At 49.1% G+C, this 18,892-nt stretch overlaps 1 protein-coding gene across 2 annotated transcripts; it reads left to right on the forward strand.

Moving 5' to 3' along the window:
* Nucleotides 1-6,575: 6,575 nt before the first annotated feature.
* Nucleotides 6,576-18,553, forward strand: Aars2 (alanyl-tRNA synthetase 2, mitochondrial). 2 transcript variants are annotated; one of them, XM_027950502.2, is made up of 22 exons: nucleotides 6,576-6,819; nucleotides 7,803-7,994; nucleotides 8,575-8,720; nucleotides 8,917-9,084; nucleotides 9,749-9,893; nucleotides 11,773-11,918; nucleotides 12,089-12,197; nucleotides 12,545-12,583; nucleotides 12,684-12,795; nucleotides 13,195-13,328; nucleotides 13,763-13,907; nucleotides 14,124-14,296; nucleotides 14,415-14,528; nucleotides 14,628-14,768; nucleotides 15,381-15,518; nucleotides 15,618-15,727; nucleotides 15,877-15,985; nucleotides 16,286-16,408; nucleotides 16,629-16,739; nucleotides 17,304-17,387; nucleotides 17,497-17,607; nucleotides 17,982-18,553. In XM_027950502.2, exons 1-22 carry the CDS (start codon nucleotides 6,577-6,579, stop codon nucleotides 18,144-18,146), a joined length of 2,958 nt encoding a protein of 985 aa, XP_027806303.2. In that variant the 5' UTR covers nucleotide 6,576; the 3' UTR covers nucleotides 18,147-18,553. The 2 variants fall into 2 exon arrangements, with proteins under 2 accessions (XP_027806303.2, XP_027806304.2); XM_027950503.2 differs by lacking the exon at nucleotides 17,497-17,607.
* Nucleotides 18,554-18,892: the final 339 nt, after the last annotated feature.

The following is an 18,892-nucleotide window of genomic DNA, read 5'->3' on the forward strand; positions in this document are numbered from 1 at the left end:
ATGAAAGAGGTATCTGCTGGTTATAGATTCAGTGTTGACAGATTATTTTCTTTCACCCCTTTAAAGAAACCTTTTTACTGTCTTCTGATCTCTAATGTTCCTGATGTCTAGCTCACTTAAAGATGAATTCTTCCTATTGCTAAAATAGCAATTATCTCTTTAACATAATTTTTTCCGGCAGTGTTGGAAATTGAACCTAGGGCCTTGTGCATGCTATAAAAGCACTCTACCAGTGAACCCTATACCCAGCCCATAATTTTTAAATGTTATAGGGTAACAGTCTCTTATCTCTTCTTTCCACCTTAAAAAAAAATAGTAGCCTGTTTTCTCAGGCACTCCTACAGGAGTCTCCTCTTCCAGGTCCCCAAGAAATAGATCAGAACCTGACCCTCCTTCCTTCTCCTTCATCTTACTTTCTCTAGGAGACCTTACCTCCTCCAGGGCCATGGATATGCTCATAACTCTGGAATCTATAGCTGCAGCCTGATCTTGCCTCTATCTGCTCTGGGTTTTTATATCCAACATCAGGTGGCATCTTCCCCTAGATGTATAGTTTCAAACTTAACATGGTCAAAGCCAACTCAGTTTCCCTTCCATAGTCCTGCTCCTTCCCCAGGCTTTCCAGTCTCCGTGAACAGCATCACCACCCAACCAATGACCCAAGCCAGGAACTTAGTCTTTTCCTCTTTCCCTGCATCCACTACAGTACTACCTCCCATTTCTCATGTCTGCTCTGTCTATCACCTCTCTCCTGGACATCAGCAACATCCTAATGGGCTTCCTGTTTTCCCCCACCCCCACAGTCATTCTCCCTCAGTGGAGTGATCTTTCAATGGCATAAATAAGATCATATTGTTCCCCTATTTAAAATCCTCTAAGGAAGCAATTTATCTAGAAATACATTAGTTTCCCCTTATCAATAGGGGATTTGTTCCAAGATCCCCAGTGAATGCCCAAGACCATAGATCATACTGAACCCTATATACACTATATGTTTTCCTATACAGTACATTCCTACCTATGACAAACTTTCACGTTTTCACTTAAAGGAAACATTTTGTGGTTTCTCATTGGCATATCAGTATTGTCAGCATCACTAGTCTTGCAATTTGGTGCCATTATTAAATAAAATAAAAAGGGATGGGGATGTAACTCAGTGGTAGAGTGTTTGCTTAGCATGTGTGAGACCCTGGGTTCAATTCCCAGCACTGAAAAAAAAAAAGGTTATTTAAACACAAACACTGCAATCACAACAATCAATCTAACCACCAAGATGGTTTCTAAGTGGTTAATGGGAAGGTAGAATATAGAGTGTGGATACACTGGACAAAGGGATGAGTCATGTCCTGCACAGGATGGAATAGTTTAGCAAGAGATTGCATCATGCTACTCAGGAAGGCATGCAAGTTAAAACATACAAAGTGTTTATTTCTGGAATTTTCCATTTAATATTTTTGGACCATGGTTAACCACAATTAATAAAACCACAGAAAGTGAAACTAATAGTAAAGTTAGATACTGTATATATTCTCTACAAAAATCTAGGAACAATGATTAACATATAGCAAAAAGCATCCCAGATACCTAGATTATAGTTTTGAAATACTATTAGATTATATTTTGAAATACTATTCCAAGCCTAGGAATACACAAAATAAGCAAGAAATATCTTGCCATAACAAAAAGCAAGGAAATCTACCAGACTATTAGAATCATATCAAAAAGACTCAGCAGCCAAATCAAAGAAGTCTCCACTGACCAATAATGGGACAATTTAAGCTTAATAGAGCTAGTAATTGCAATGGATTAAAACCATCAAACATATTGAAACCCACATGTACTAAATGATGTTGGAAATATAATAGCTCACTTTTGAAAGGTAATAGGAAACAAATTTATTATCTCCAACACTAGTAAGTAAAGGGGGAAAATCAAACATTCAGTCTTTTCTACATTAACTGTTCCCCTAGTTAACAAATAATAGCTCAGGGAAAGCATCTCTTCATAAAATATTCCAACTAATAAAAAAAATATGAAAGAAATAGACTACCACCATATTGAAACCTCTAATGAATTCAAAGATACAGGCATTATGCTATCAGTGGCTGATAAGCCTACAGAAAGGCAGACAACCAAACATTAAAGTACCTTCTGGGGAAAGAGCATCTAAAGTTTTGCTAAAAAGGCCCAAACTTGTGTCCTACAAATCTCTAGATCCAGGTGCTAATTTGCATGAAATAGAGAAAACAAAGAACATGTAGAATGTGAGCTGAATGTTGAATAAACAGACAACAAAAGCTCAGACTGGGAAACTGTACAGATCGAGCCTCCCTTTAAAGAAAAGAAGAAGATGCAGTAGGAATCTACAGCATAAAAGACTTAAAACACGTATCAACTTTTTGGGGGGAAGAATAAATGGGCAAGATCATAACACCTAAGGATATGCACTTGGGTGACAAAATTATAAAGAAATGCAAAGCGGTGGTTACTATGAAAGTCACCTTTGGGAGGAGGAAGGTGAATGGGGTTGGGGCAGAAGCAATGGAGGGCCCCTTGGATAGCTGCCAAGTTCTAGTTCATGACCTGGGTGGTGGATACAAAGTTGTTGGGGGCGGGGAAGGAGTACCATTGCGTGCTAAGGATCAAACCCACATCTAGAGTTCTTCTAATCTTCCCATGCTCCCCTCCCAAACCCACTACGAATCAGCCTCCTTATATCAGAGAAAACATTCAGCATTTGGTTTTGGGGGGGCAAAGGGGAGGGAGGGGAAGGGAGGGGACAAGGGGTGTAAAAAAGATGGTGGAATGAGATGGACATCATTACCCTAAGTACATGTATGAAAACACGAATGGTGTGAATATACTTTGTGAACAAGCAGAGACATGAGAAATCATGCTCTATATGTGTACTATAAATTGAAATGCATTCTGCTGTCATGCATAACAAATTAGAATAAAAAATAAAATTTTTAAAAAAACTATCAAAAAAAAAAAAAAAAAAAAAAAAACCCACAACCTAGAGCACGATAAGCAAGCCCTGAGCTACATTCACAGCCAAGATGTATGCTTTTCTAACAATTAAGTTATACATTTGTTTCAGTTGGTTTTCTACATGTTTTATTATGACTTATAAATGAGTTTTTAAAACCCATCTCTAATGGAGAGATCAGCAAACATTTTTAAATATTTTAGGTTTTGCAAGTCAAAAGAAGCAAAAGAGTGGATACTATGTAAGTACTTATATAACTATTTAAAATACAATTGTTTTTAAATAGTTTTAAATTATTTTTAAATGCGTAAGGATAAACTCAAAGCATTCCGACCCTCGAAGATCCAAAAGCCTTGAATGCCGGATCTCTGCTGTCTAGCACCCGCCAGTCAAGAGCTCCCAGCACTAAATTGTCTGGGGAGAGTGACCCTCCGCTCCCCTGCTAGACAGCAACATCGTCTGCGTTTCTAAGCAACTGGCGGAGAGGAGCGAGCACGCACGCGCAGGAGCTCCAGCCTCCACCACCCGCTCAAAGAGAGCGCCACTCCCAAAAGGAGAGAACCTAGGGGTCCCTGAGCCTTAGAAATCCAGAACTGGCAAAGGTACCCTTCCTAAAGCCGAAATCCAGATTCTCCCCTTAAGCCCTCTACTACATCCTTGTCACTCAAGGTATGATCTAGTAGACCAGCAGCAGCAGACCTGGGAACATTCGAGAAATACAAGAACCTGCTAGAATCAGACAGGAACCTTTCTTACCTCCCAGATCAGAACCCCACCCCAGACCTCAGTGTCTGCATTTTTAACAAGATCCTAGGAGATCCGCATGTGTCTTAACGTTTGACAGGTGTTGTTTCACAGTCCTACATAAGGCAATGCTATAATAAACGCATCAAACCAGGAACACCTTTTATAGGTTAAACTTTTAACCTAGACACTAAAGGACCGCCTTTATGATTTATAAAAAAGAAGGTTCCGAAGCTGGGTTCCCTATACTCAGCATGGGTGAAAAGTATCCTCTGTCCATCAGTCCAGGACAGAATATACCACTGAACTCTGATTTCTGCTTTCAAAGCCAAAGGACAGTTTCTACTCCCAGAATGAATGTACCGCTTCTTTAAACAGGTGAAAATGGGGGGGGGGGCTCAAAATATGAGTGCTTTGCACCTGGCAAGATAAGTAGGTCAAATGGCAACATAAGAGAAATCTCAAGACTGAGGGAAGACACAGCACACTGTCTTTAACAAGAATAGAGGCAGCACCCAACATGGTGCTCACAAAATGCAGCTGAAGAGCCCTCAGAAAACAGACCTCATTTGAAACTGCAAAAATGAAATTCCTGCAAACACTAAGACAGTGGCTCTGTACTCCCAAGAAATGTTCCCACATTGCTAACTTCCTGTCTGATGAGTTCTCTCCCCCTCCATCTGTCTTGGGAAGCTGCAGACCTTGAGTTTTACTTCCTCATCAGATGATGGTAGCAAGTCAGAATAGACACATTCCAGTGCTAACAGAATCACTTTGTTTCACCAAGAAATCCTAAACAGAAGTGATTCACCAAAGAACACCACATTTATAGAAAAGAAAATTATATTTTTTTAAAGGCCAGGACAAAATTAAAAGAAACAATTAAACAGAAAGCAATTTAAAAATAATTTTTATTTTATTCCTTTTAAATATTTATTTTTTTTAGTTGCAGTTGGACATCATTTGTTTTATTTATTTACTTTTATGAGGTGCTGAGGATTGAACCCAGGGCCTCGAACATACAAGGCGAGCACTCTACCACTGAGCCATAACCTCAGCCCCTAAAAATAATTTTTTAAATACATGATACATATTATAACATAGTTGAACCTTAAAAACATCATGCTAAGTGAAAACAGTTAGTTACAAAAGAGCACATATATGATTCCACTTATATAAAATGTCCAGAATTTGAAAATCCTATATATATATATGGAGATTGGTGGTTAATGGCCAAAGAATGCCAGCTTTGTTTTGGAAGTAATGAAAATGTTCTAAAAGTGATTTGCAGTAATGTTGCACAATTCTGTGAACATACTAAAAGTTATTTGTGTACTTTAAATGGATGAATTGTATGGTGTGTATATTTCAATAAAGCTGCTTTTTTTTTTAATTCATGGTACCACACAAGATACACGCAAGTCTAAAACATGGAGTTCCTACTATAACACAAAGACTCTCTGAGCACGATCTGGAAAAAAGTAGAGGCCCTGCTATATTTATCCAGGGAAACACTCCCATCTCAGTTTGGGAAAGAATTTCACAGTTTTTTCAAGGTCATCAGTCTCAAAGAAATCCCCAGCTGGTTTTAGGTTCCTGTTCCAGAAATGCTGGAAAAACCAAAACAGGCAAAGCACTTAACAAAACAGCACCTTTAACCTACGTGGGCTACATGAGAAACAGAATCATGGTCTAGACATGATGGGCTCTGTCAGAAAACAAAGTTGAGGATTCTCTATTGCTATAGAAACTCAAGTCCAAAATAGACTACACAGGAAATGGTTTCAAAAGGCCCCCAAAAACAACTCACAAAGAATGGTGGCCAAAAGAACCCCTTCCTCTATAGCCAAGGCCTTCTTTGTCAGCTCTGCTGACCCTAATGGGCCTTAACCTTGACCCAGTCTCTGTTTAATTTCCCAAACCTAGGGCAGAGGTCATCATGAGAAGCCTTGTGAGGAGTCTGGCTGCACCCACAAGGATCTGTGTTGGCCTTACAGTCACAGCTGTTACCATGGAGAGAAAGACACAAGGGGAGTTGGGAAAGATGTCTCTTGCCCTGAAGCAAAATATACAAAACTCCAGGGCATCTGGGAGCCTATGGAGATCAATCTCTGCAGCTTTCAGCCAACAGCTTTGTTCTGACCTGGTGACCTGGATTCTCTCTTATCCCCAGGCAAATTAAAAGACCAAATGTTATTAAGCAATTAATAATGAAGCAGATGCTGTTTGCCTTCTGTGTCTCTGACAGAAACCTGCTCCAAAAGGCTTACTTCAGTCTCTAAAGAGAAAATGACTATCTCCAATGCCAAGAGCAAAGGGAATTGGCAAGTGCCTAGATCTGTGCCTGGCACATAGTGATATTCAATGCCCCTTGAATGAATGTTGATATTCCCTTGGCATTCTGTACCTTCTTCCCTAGGCCTGGAAAAATACATAGCACACACACACACACAAAACTGAATCTACACCTCTTCACTGTAGCCCCATTTATAACCTTGCAAAATCTAAAAGCATAACAACAAATACTGCTAGAATATAGATTTCAGAGGGCTGGACATTTTATTAATTTTGTTACTAAAATACCTAAGCGCCTAAATCAATGACTAACACATAGGAGGCGCGTTCTTGATAAATATTTGTTTTATGCTAAGTGAATCGAGGGCCCACTATGTGCCAGGCGCTGTGCTATTCCAACTTCTGCCAGCGTCCCCCTTCCTTCCCAACCACTTCCACCTCGGCAGAGGCTGCCCTGAGTCCTCCTGTCGCCAGAGGCCGCTGTTGAAAACGCACGGATTCCTTTCAAGTCACTCTTTGATCCCGTGAGGCCGCTGCCCAGAGCTACGATGGCGGCGCCGGTGGCAGCTGTAGCCCGGCGGCTGCGGCGGCCCATTCGAAGGTCGCCCGCATGGCAAGGCCCCAGCCGTCGGCCAGCCTCCACCAAGCCGCCTCCAGCCCAGAGCTCCGCCGTGAGGGACGCCTTCCTGAGCTTCTTCCGGGATCGCCACGGCCACCGCTTGGTACCCTCTGCCTCCGTGCGGCCCCGCGGCGACCCGAGTCTGCTGTTCGTCAACGCGGGCATGAACCAGGTGGGGGCGGGGCCGTACTAATCAGGGGCGGAGTTCGTGAGTTTTCCCGGAGAAAGGCGCCGCGGGATTGGGCAAAAGAAGTGGGGGGTGGGGCGCACGGCTTTGTGAGAGAGGGGGCGGGGCGAAATTGGATGACGCGTTGGAGGCGGAGCTTACGCCTAGATAGAGATTGGGGAGGACTTGACTGGTCAGGGACGGGGTTTTTAAGTCTCAGAATGGCAGGTGTGAAGTCCAGCGGAGTTATGAATAAAGATAACTTGACCGTTAATGTTTATTGAGCACCAGCTGTGTTCTAGGTACTGTTTTCTACGCTTTGATTTTGAGCAACACTTACTCTCTCTAGACTTCGTTGTTCTCATCTATAATTTGAAGATCGGATGGGAGGTTTACTTTAAAAGCCTACTAAATGCTGATAGTTTTTTTTTTGTTTGTTTGTTTGTGGTTTTTTTTGGTATTGAGGATTGAACCCAGGGGTGCTTTATCCCTAAGCCACATCCCCAACTCCCCCCCCCCCCCGCCGCCTTTTTTTTTTTTTTAATTTTGAGACAGGGCATCCTTAAGTTGCTTAGGGCCTTACTAAATTTCTGAGGCTGGTCTTGAACCTGTGATCCTCCTGCCTCCAGCTTCCAAGTTGCTGGGGTTACAGGCATGTGCCACAGCACCTGGCCTGTGATCAGTTTTGTTCCCTTAAGTTACTGAGTGTGTTTGAAGACGCTGAGATAAAGGTGTCACCTTTCAGTGCACTGTCTCCAGCCACCGGTACATTTATCGTTCTTAATTATTTTACTAGTAGAGAGTCCCTAGCTGTGCTTCACACACACCAGAGATGGCTGTCACAGGCTCCCAGGTTGTCTTCCTAGGCCAAGACCACACTGTACTCTCAAGGTCACAATTGGCCTTCAGTCTGAACAGCTTTTGCTATGTCCACTCCCCACTTTTCCCTTCTAAGGAGATATCTGCCTTTTCCCTTCACATGCTTCTAGTTCAAGCCCATCTTCCTGGGCACTGTGGATCCTCGAAGTGAGATGGCAGGCTACCGGCGTGTGGCCAACAGCCAGAAATGTGTGCGAGCTGGAGGACGCCATAATGATCTGGCAGATGTGGGTCGAGACCTTTCCCATCATACCTTCTTTGAGATGCTTGGCAATTGGGCCTTCAGGGGTGAATATTTTAAGGTGAGTCTCTAGGAAGTTCTGGAGTTAAGAAAGGATCAGAGTTAAGAAAAGATCAGACCTGATCCAGAAAGAGGCCAAGGTGAACTCTACCTTCCCTCCCTGTCTTCTTAGGCAGGGCCTCATACTAGATGTAGAGGAAAAGTGCTGGACGAACAGGTATAATGGGACTACACCTCATTTCCCTAATTGGATTGTTTCCCTGCCCTCCAGGGACTGTACCTCTCATCTAGTGGATGTGTTTACATTATCTTATGAATAAGTGGCCAGACAGCAATGCTAAGGTGCTAACTGGAATTAAAAGTCACCCCAGACTAGGGTGGGTAGAGAATTTCATGAAAAAGTGGGATTCATTCTAGAACTTGAAAGAAGGTAGGCAGATGAACAGGGAAGCTTTCTGGACAGGAAAAAAAATAAACTTCAGAGTCAGAAATGGTCTTGGTTTATTCCAGAAACAAGATAGGCAACGGAAATGGTTTTGTCTTCACCTAAGATCTGAACTCATGTGGCTTGGTTGGCACGTACTTAGGGCTTCCTCTCACCCACCTTCCCCCTTTCCCCCCCTTCCTGGTTTCTGCTGCAGGAAGAGGCTTGCAGCATGGCCTGGGAACTTCTGACTCAAGTCTACGGGATTCCTGAGGATAGGCTTTGGGTCTCCTACTTTGGTGGAGATCCCAAAATAGGACTGGACCCAGACCTGGAGAGCAGGGACATCTGGCTCAGCTTAGGGTAAGTCAGTCCCCTCTTTATATTCATTCATGGAGGGAAGGTAAACTGGAAAACAGACTGCCAGCATAGGTCCTTAGTCTCAGGGTCAGCCCTGTTGCTCTTCTTGCTGAGCTGGGACTTGGAGGAGGGAATCTCATGACAAAAGCGTCCTAGCTTCTGAATCTATCTCCCACCACTTACTTGGCTTTCTCCCCAGGGTGCCTGCCAACCGTGTACTTTCCTTTGGACCACAGGAGAACTTCTGGGAGATGGGGGACACTGGCCCTTGTGGGCCCTGTACTGAGATCCACTATGACCTGGCTGGTGGGGTGGGAGCCCCTCAGCTGGTGGAACTTTGGAATCTGGTATTCATGCAGCACAACAGGTAATGGGGCGCTGAAGCTGGAGAATTCTTGGCTTGGGGTTAAAAAGGTGGCAATCAGGGGCTGGGGTTGTGGCTCAGTGATAGAGCACTTGCCTAGCATGTGTGAGGCACTGGGTTCGATTCTCATCGCCACATATAAATAAATGAATAAAACAAAGGCTCATCAACATCTAAAAAAAATATTTTTAAATAAAGGTGGCAGTCTGAAGACTCATACACTTTTTATAAAAACACATACTTAAAAGGCACTTAATATGTATCAGACATATTTTTAAATACTTTTCAGATAATGACTAATTCAATCCTAGTCTTTGTCCATGCCAATTTAGTCTCTTTTCTATTAGGATGCAATGGAGTTGAACTTAATGCTCTTCAGGATTTTCTTCTAGCCTTGACATGTCTTTCTAAGGGCAAAAAATTCTTTCCTACTGGGTGATGTATGGATCTAGGCAAAGGCCCAGACAAGGGTGAGGGTAGAGTTAGTACTGTATAAGAAAGGACAGGACTCAAGGCCATTGTCATGTCCCACTGGGTGGGGATGGATGGTGGAACCATCCTGTTCCTCCCAGTGTTGGGCCCTCTTGGGCTTCTCCTTACTCCACTTGGGCATCTGCCTTGCACCTGTATCCTGATTAACCTCATCTTGTATACCTTCCCTGGTTAGAGAGGCCGACGGAAGCCTACAGCCCCTGCCCCATCGACACGTGGACACAGGAATGGGCCTAGAAAGGCTGGTGGCCGTGCTGCAAGGCAGGTGCTCCACCTATGACACTGACCTCTTCTCCCCGCTTCTCAATGCCATTCACCAGGTGAGCCTACCTCTGTCCTTCCAGAAGTTCTCTAACCTGCTTGTCTTTGGCACTCAGCCTCAGTGGCTTGTCATCTTTGTCGAGAATTCAGAGTATTTCCAATACGTGGGGACAGTGACCAGCCAAGAATCCCAGAGTTTCAAACATGAGGCTGGGATTCACTGTTCCTTGATGTTGCTTCTAACTCCTTCCTTCCTTCAAAAACTGTGAGTTAAGGCCTACTTTGTGTTCAGTCCTTTGTGCTTGGTACAGAGGAAATAGCCGTAAACAGGCAGGAGATCACAGAGATTACTCGCTAGTATGAAACACAATAAATGAGTATATGAACAAATAAGATTATAGGTTACAAATTGTAAACAAGTGATAAACATGGCTGAGAGTAACTGAGGGGGGTACCAAGGAATACTACACGGGGTATGTGGAGAAGGCTCACCAGAGATGACCTTTGATCTGAAACCTAAAAGAGGAGTCAGCAACAGGAAGTTTATTTCAGGCTGAGGGTACAATTGGTACCAAATCCCTGAGGCAGGAAAAGTCTTGACATGTACCAGGGACCAAAGACAGCCAGCCTGCTAAAGTAGAATCACAGGATATATAACTGGCCACATGTCAGTTAGATTTTGCTATATAATAAACTACCCAAATGTTCCATGACTTATAACCGCCATTGAGCTCATGAGTCTGAAGCAGGCTGTTTGTTGGTTAGCTGGGTCATTCTTTTGGTCTTGTGTGAGGTCACCATACATCTGTGCTCAACTATGAGGCAGCTCTGTTTTGGGGTTTGGCTGACTTCCAGTTAGAGTGAGTGGGCTGTATGTCCATCATCATCCAGCTGGCTAGCTCAGGCTTGTTCACATCACAGTTCAGCAAGGTTCCAGGAAGGAAAGCAGAAGTGTAGGCTTGGGATGGTGTCCTTTTCACTATATTCCATTGACCAGAGCAAGTCACAAGGCCAGCCTCAGACGCAATGGAGAAATTGATTCTGTCCTTCCATGGGAAGCAGCTGTAGTTTCATCACAAAGTGCTGTGTGCTCGGGAAAGGACTGTTTTAGCAAACAACCCATCACAGAGAAAAAAGCAGGAGTCAAATCTTGTGAGGCCTTGAAGTCCAAAGTGAGGCTTTTATTCCACCTGTGGTGAAAAGGACTGGGGTGTGGGGTGACAGGTCCCAGATAACGCTTCTGAAGGGCCACTCTTGTTGCTGTGTGGAACACGGACTAAAGGATGATAAGAGTAACGGCCAAGAAATAGTTAGGAGGCCATTAGCAGGCCAGTCAAGACACCATGGGGCACTACAAAAGTGGCAGCAGCGGAAATAGAAAAAGCAGATTGATTGGGGAGTTCTCACGTAGGTAGAAGAAAAGGACCCACTGAGGGATCAGATGGGGAGGGGCAGGGTTAATGACTTGCCAGCAGTGAGTGACAGGGCTGTTTACTGTTTTGAGGAAGCCTGGGGAAGGGGTGGAATCCGGCGAGCACTCCCCTGTGTTGATTGTCAGGCCTGCTTCAGAGGTCAGATCTGCACCTGATGAGTTCTGTGGCCTGTGTCCCTTAGCTCCTCTGAGCCTCAGTTTCCTCTCTTTAAAGATAATAATACCTCTTGATCAGGGCTATTTGTAGGATGACATCATTTTTCAAGGAGGCACCCAGTTCTGAGAGTAGAAATTCAGTAAGTGATCACAGTCATGATCATTGTTAATGCTGATGTAAGCCCCATGTAGGCAGGACTAGCTCTCATTCACCTGGGTAGCTTCTTCAGAAGCCCATTCTGGAAGTGGGTGACTGTAGGGCTGAGGGCTGATGCTGTGGAATCAATGAAGAACATCCACCTGGGCAGATCAGGCAGGGCCAACAGCATGTTTCCTCTCCTGTTTTCCAGAGCTGTGGGGCACCCCCTTACTCAGGCCGGGTAGGAGCAGCAGACGAGGGACGCATAGACACAGCGTATCGCGTGGTGGCTGACCACATCCGCACACTCAGTGTCTGCATTGCCGATGGCGTCTCCCCAGGAATGTCAGGTGCCCCGTGAGTCTGGAGGGGCTCCACAGAGTGGCAGGAGCTGCTGGAGGCTACAGGGCAAGGAGGGAAGGACACAGAACAGTGGGTCAGGTGGAGAGCACAAGACAAATGGGGGAGAGGGCTTACTGTGATCAGAGGCTGCTGGGGGCTCATATCTGGGCTCTGAACCCCCCTAGGTTGGTTCTTCGTCAGATTCTTCGGCGAGCTGTGCGCTTCTCCACGGAGGTCTTACGAGCACCACCTGGCTTCCTGGGCAGCTTGGTGCCAGTGGTGGTGGAGACACTGGTAAGGCCTCCCTAGGCCCTGAAAGACCCTACGACTGAGCCCAGCTAGTACCCCTGGCCTGGGTCCCCAGGGTTCCTCATCCTAAGTGTCCAGCCCAGCATCCTCTCTGCCAGAGTTGCTTACAAGAGGCAAGGAGGCTGCCTGAGGGTCCTGGCCCAGGTCACTGAGCCTTTGACCTTAGGGTTCCCTTCTGCCTCTATCCCTAACCCACAGGACAACCAGTGGCCTATATGGGTCCCTTCCCCTGTCCCTCAGAGGGCTTGAGCCTCTAGGGCAGGTGTCCTCAGGGAGGCCTGAGGTGGGCTGGCTGCCCATCAGGCCTCCTCAGCCCTCTTTACCTTCCCTAGGGGAACACTTATCCTGAACTGCAGAAGAACTCAGCGCAGGTACTAGATTTGGGTGGGGAGGGAGGGACTGATGGGAGATTTATGGAGAGAGGTCCCCCTCCAACGAGACCCAGCTCCACTCCTGCCCTGCCCTGTTCAGATAACCAACCTAGTGTCAGAGGACGAGGCAACTTTCCTGGCCTCCCTGCAGCGGGGCCGGCAGATCATTGACCGAGCTCTGAGGCGCCTGGGGCCTTCTGATTTGTTCCCTGGTGAGTAGGGAGGGGAAGGAGCTCTGGGCCAGTCCTGTGGCTCCTGTCCACATCCTGCCTCCCTGTGCCTCCTCTCCTGTCCCCACAGCAGTCACCCCGCATCTCCCTACCCTGCATTGCCCAGCCAGCCCTGCCTCATGTCCCTATGATCCAAGGGGGCTGCATGCTTAGGCCGAGCCTCCCCACTCCTCTAAATATCCCAGCTCCAGCTTTGGAAATGAAGCTTGAAGGTGACCCCTCACCGGGGAGTCCCTTGTACGGGGAGGGGGCACTTGTGCTTGGCACATGGTTGTCTCTATGTGCTTAGAAAAGCCCTGGCCCCTTACTTCTCTCTTATGTCTCTCCCCTTCCTTTGCCGTACCCCTGTCCTCCTCAATACTCTGTCCTCCTTCCTCAAAGCTGAAGTGGCCTGGTCCTTATCACTGTCTGGGGACCTGGGGCTCCCCCTGGACCTGGTGGAGCTGATGCTGCAGGAGAAGGGGGTGAAGCTGGACTTTGCGGGGCTGGAACGACTGGCCCAAGAGGAGGCCCAGGTACAGCTGGGGCACCCCTGTTCTGGTTCTGTTGAGACATGTCAGCCTCTTCCCCAGCCCCGAGTTCCTGGGGCAAGATCTATAGCTATTGAGAAGAATCCAGAGGCTGAGATAGTCTGTCCCCTCACCCATGGGAATGATGGAACAGAAAGCTCAGCCCCTGCTCAGAGCCTATAGAGAAGAACACTAGCTGGCAGTAAGCTGAACAGAGAAGAAGTGGGGAGTCCAGAACAGCATCCTAGAGAGGGGGCTCCAGGGGTGGTGTGTAGGAAGGCCCGGGCCCAAGGAGCCTGCGTGAGGGAGGGTCCACCAGCCAACCAAGCCCTGAGGTCTTATTCCATACCCCTTTGCAGAGTTCGTGGGGACAGGGCTTTCCAAGGCACAAGTCCCATGGCATTCTCTGTACTTGTTTCTTTCATGCACGGGTCCTACAGCACCGGGCTCAGCGCACTGAGCCAGAGCAAGAGCAAGGACTGCACCTCAATATCCATGCACTGGGGGAGCTGCAACGCCAAGGGGTGCCCCCAACCGATGACAGCCCCAAGTACAGCTACTCCCTGCAACCTGATGGGGGTTATGGTGAGAGCCTGGACCCAAGCCGGTGGCCACAAGCTTGCCTGACCATGATTGGGGAGGACATCAAAGATGATGGCTCCCAGCCCTTATGCATTCCCCAGGCTAGACACCAGGGGTCGCTGCGGCCCCAGCCTGGTGCCTGCTGGCCTCAAGTCACAGACCCACATTCCGCATCCCCAGCTGCGGCCTACCACAGATAACCCTTCTGCACCCTGGCAGAGTTTGGCACGTGTGAGGCCCAGGTATTGCGGCTGTATGCAGAGGACGGGACAGCTGTGGCTTCTGTGGGGGCAGGCCAGCGTTGTGGCTTCCTCCTGGACAGGACCAACTTCTATGCTGAACAGGGGGGTCAGGCTTCTGACCGAGGCTACCTGGTGCGGGTGGGACAGCAGGTGAGTGTTCCCCACCCTAGGCTAACTTCTGTGGAGGCAGATCTAAGCCTGGATGGGGGCCAAAGGGAAGGAGAAGACCCAAGCAACACTCCCACATCTTGGCCCTGCTCTCCCTCAGGATGTTCTGTTCCCCGTGGCCCGGGCCCAAGTCTTCGGGGGCTTTGTCCTGCATGAGGCAGTGGCCCCTGAATGCCTGCAAGTGGGGGACCAGGTGCAGCTTCATGTGGATAAGGTAAGGACCCCAGCCCAGTTATGCTCAATATCCTGTGACCCCTTCAACCTCCCCAGGCCCCATCCTCACCCAGGACCCTGAATGACAAAAGCGTTACAGGCCTGGCGTCTGGGCTGCATGGAGAAGCACACGGCTACCCACCTCCTGAGCTGGGCTCTGCGGCAAACCTTGGGCCCCAACACAGAGCAGCGGGGCTCCCATCTCAATCCGGAACGACTGCGCTTTGATGTGGCCACCCAGGTGAGCCAGGCACAGGAAGACAGGCTTTACATAAAGCAAATTGCTTAGAGAGAGACAGTCCAGTGTGCCAGGAGTGACCAGACTAGTCAGTGGACCTCTCCTAGCTCTGATGTTGGGTTCTGCAGGCCCTGCAGCTAAGGACACTCCCTTCACCTCCAGCCACCCATCTACCTTGTTCCTATTGTCACCCTAGCCATTCTTCTTCACACTGGGCTGCCTTTTCCCTTCTCTGTTCCCCTTCCCCCTCTCTACCCATCAGCTCTAATCCTTCCACCAAAATGCACTCATTGACCCTTTGCTCCTGCAGTGCCCTCAGCTATATTTCTCTCCCATTGGGCCTCTTGTTGTAAGTTTTCTAAGGACAGAAGTTGCTATTTTCACCAACTTCTGATGCCCAGTGAAAGGGCTGCAGCTTCTAGTAGGCCCAACTCCCAGGTGGCCTTCTAAGGAAGATAATTATTCCTCTACCAATGTTTATTGAGTACCTATTATGTGCCAGCCACTGTTGTAGAACCTGAGGAGAGTTCAATGAACATCAACTGCTCCTTAATGTATCAGTTACAAGGATAAGGCTAATGCCTGTTTCCATGTCCATTTCCCCCAACCCCCCAGGCCCCACTGACCCCAGAGCAGCTCCGGAGAATAGAAGATACTGTGCAGGAAGCCGTGGGGCAGGACGAGGCTGTATACATGGAGGAGGTACCTCTGGCACTCACTGCCCACATCCCTGGCCTGCGCTTTCTGGATGAGGTCAGTTGATGGAGATGGCCTGCTCCCTTCAGTCATATCCAGAAGGCTTCCTCCTTGTCCTTTACAGGCATTACAGGCCTGTCCCCTCTTAACCCTCAGGTGTACCCAGACCCAGTGCGGGTGGTGTCCGTGGGGGTACCTGTGGCCCGTGCGTTGGACCCCGCCTCCCAGGCTGCACTGCAGACCTCCGTGGAGCTCTGCTGTGGGACGTGAGTCTCTCTCTGCTGCCCTGACCCGGGGCCCTAGATCTTTACCTTTCCATGGTCTTTAGAGCCACCACACCTCTGCTTGGGGCTCAGGCTTCTCCCTTCTCTTCAATAATCCCTTCTGACTTTGTCCTGCCTCCTCCTTCCCATAGGCACCTGCTACGCACAGGGGATGTGGGGGACTTGGTTATCATCGGGGAGCACCAGCTCACCAAAGGCACCACTCGTCTGCTGGCCATCACTGGGGAGCAGGCCAAGCAGGTCAGTGCACCAGTAGGCCCAGGAGACTCCCAGGAGTGGACAGGGAGGGCAGGGGACACACACAGCCAATACTGCTGGGCTCAGGGATGCCCCGCAGTGGAGCCAGTGTCCATATACGCACACTGGTGTGGCCAGGCCAGCTGTTGGCAACTGGCACCTGGTAAGATTATTTGGTGCTATTGCCTTGATGAGCTCTTGCTGTTAAATATTTCTAATTTGACCTTGACCAGCTGCAAGCCCCTGTCCTAGGGAGGTGACAGTAAGCCTGGAAGCTCTGACCATCTTGTCCCCTCTCTGCAGGCCCGAGAAGTGGGCCAGAGCCTCACCCAGGAGGTGGAAGCAGCCACAGAGCGACTGAGTCGAGGCACCCAGGACCTGGGGGAGGCACAGCGGCTATCCAAGGACATGGGACGGCTCACGGAGGTAGGGGCCATCCCCATAATGGAGCTGTTTCCCACCTTCTCTTGGTCCTGTTCCCTTCCCGGGCTTCCCTGGACCCTTCCAGTCTCTACCCAGCACTCCAGTTGGTTTGGGCTCCAGGGGTTTGTCTGCAGGGCGGGTGAGGTGTCCGCCCCGGCCCTGCTGCTCCTTGCCTCAGAGGCATGACCCAGGGAAAGGGCAAAATGACACACCCTGGCCACAGGCTGTGGACACTGCCATGATGCCCCAGTGGCAGCGGCGGGAGCTTCAGGCCACATTGAAGGTGCTCCAGCGTCGCGCCAACACAGCCATCCGCAAGCTGGAGATGGGCCAGGTAAGAGGGGGTGTGGCACGCCCCTGTGAACCCCAAGAAGCTTTCCCCTAAAAAGGGCTGGGGTGATGGGAGGCAAAGTCAGAGCCTATGCAGGGACAAAGGGAAGGGGCTGGTGACCACTGCTTCCTTCACCTGCCAGCCAGGAGCCATCTCAAATGTGTCCCCATTTTTCTCTCTGCCAAACTGTCTCTCCCCTAGCCTTTCCTCCAGGAAACCTAACTTGATTAACCCCATTGAACCCACATTGCCCTGTGACTGTCATTCCCCTCCTGGTCCATCTGTGCTCAGCCTTCCTCCTGTCACCTTCAGTGACTTATTTGTAGGGGCCTAGAGCTATGATGAAAGGGAAGAGGCAAGGCAGGCAGGAAGGACGTGGGTGGAGCACAAAAAACAGGGACATCCTTGGCAGAGCCCCTGCCGCCACCACCACTCAGAGCTGATGACCTTCACTGAGAGAGGGCACAGAAGCACATGGGGATCTGGACTGGGGCTTAATTCTGAGGTGGGGATGATGGGAAATCTGGCTCTCAGCTTGACCCCTCTACTGTCCTTCCTGCCCCACAGGCTGCAAAGAAATCCGAGGAGCTGCTCAAGAGGCACACGAAGGGGCCTCTGATTGTGGACACAGTCCCTGCCGAGTCCCTGTCAGTGAGTACTGGCACTGGGGGCTGCATCAGGGCCCGAGGAGGACACGGTCCTGGCTGGGAGGTATCTGGGAGTCTAGGAAGCTAGGCAGTCCCCTGTGTCCTCCCACCAGGTGCTGGTGAAGGTGGTACGGCAGCTGTGCACACAGGCCCCCAGCACGTCCGTGCTCCTTCTCAGCCCTCAGCCAGTGGGCAGCGTGCTGTGTGCCTGTCAGGTGGCCCAGGTAAGGGAAGCGGGAGAGCACCCCACCCCTGGCAGCTCCAGGTCCAGCTCTCTGATTCTGTATCTTTTATTCCTCCCAGACAAGAAGGCCAGGGCTGAGTGGAGGTGCCCTAGAGGACATCTCAGAATAGGCATAGGGCAGTTTCCTTTTCCCTAAAGGTAGCCCTTTGCTGCCCCAGAAGACACTGTGGGACTCCCTAATCCCCACCCCTCCCAGGCTCACTTCCCTGCAACAAGTCACAGATGCTCATCAGCCTCTGCCCACAGCTAGAGAGGGGCTGCTGGTCACCAGGATGCCACTCTTGCGGGTCCGCTGAGTGGAGGCTAGCAGCGAGGGCTACTGTGCATCCCTTTCCCTTCTGATTCTGTCCTCAGGGTGCCACACCCACCTTCACGGCAGAGGCATGGGCGCTGGCCGTGTGCAGCCACATGGGAGGCAAGGCCTGGGGCTCTCGAGTGGTGGCCCAGGGCACTGGAAGCACCACAGACCTGGAAGCTGCCCTCAGGACAGCCCGAACCTACGCCCTTAACCAGCTCTGACCCAGGTCCACCCTGGCACCCACATGGACTAAAGGCACGCAGCTGGCACCCTGAAAGGGCCAGCAGAACCTCCAGGAAGCTGAAGCAGAGAGGATTCGAGGCTGGAGGCCAAGTGGCTGAGCGGAATTGGGCCACCTCGTCTGGGCCCTGCATGACACGAGGAGACATGGGCCAGGGGAAGCAGAAGTGGGCCCAGAGACACACCATCCCCACCCAACGTGAAGACAAGAGCTGTTGTGGCTGTGATTGCTTATTAAAAAGTACTTCACGGGCTGGGGATGATGTGGCTCAAGCGGTAGCACGCCCGTCTGGCATGCGTGCGACCTGGGTTCGATCCTCAGCACCACATACAAAGATGTTGTGTCCGCCGAAAACTAAAAAATAAATATTAAAATTCTCTCTCTCTCTCTCTCTCTCTCTCTCTCTCTCTCTCTCTTTAAAAAAAAAGTACTTCACAAAGGATAGGAAGCTCTGGAAGTTTCTTCTACTTAAAACAATGTCCAGTGCTTACCTCACATGCACAAGGCCCTGGCTTCAATCCCTAGCACCATCAAAAAAATTTTTTTTTCTTCCCAGCATGGCATAGGTGCCCCATCACCAGTCCGACCACTCACACAGAGCAGAAAGGCCACCCAGGATCCCAGTCTGGACCATCCTCATCCTCAGAGTGCTCAGACAGGTCCAGTGACTTCTTGTTTTAGTTCAGGCCCTGCTGACTTGTTGAGAACACTGAGCAACAGGAACTG

Source organism: Marmota flaviventris, chromosome 6 (genome assembly GCF_047511675.1).
Source record: "Marmota flaviventris isolate mMarFla1 chromosome 6, mMarFla1.hap1, whole genome shotgun sequence".
NCBI classification, from domain to species: Eukaryota; Metazoa; Chordata; class Mammalia; order Rodentia; family Sciuridae; genus Marmota; species Marmota flaviventris.

Bases quoted from the DNA above. Each gene is read 5' to 3' on its own strand.
- Aars2 (XM_027950502.2), top strand. From the start codon at position 6,577: ATGGCGGCGCCGGTGGCAGCTGTAGCCCGGCGGCTGCGGCGGCCCATT. The intron at 9,085-9,748 runs GTAATGGGGCGC...TTCCCTGGTTAG, and splicing joins GTATTCATGCAGCACAACAG to AGAGGCCGACGGAAGCCTAC. The intron at 16,409-16,628 runs GTAGGGGCCATC...CCCTGGCCACAG, and splicing joins ACATGGGACGGCTCACGGAG to GCTGTGGACACTGCCATGAT.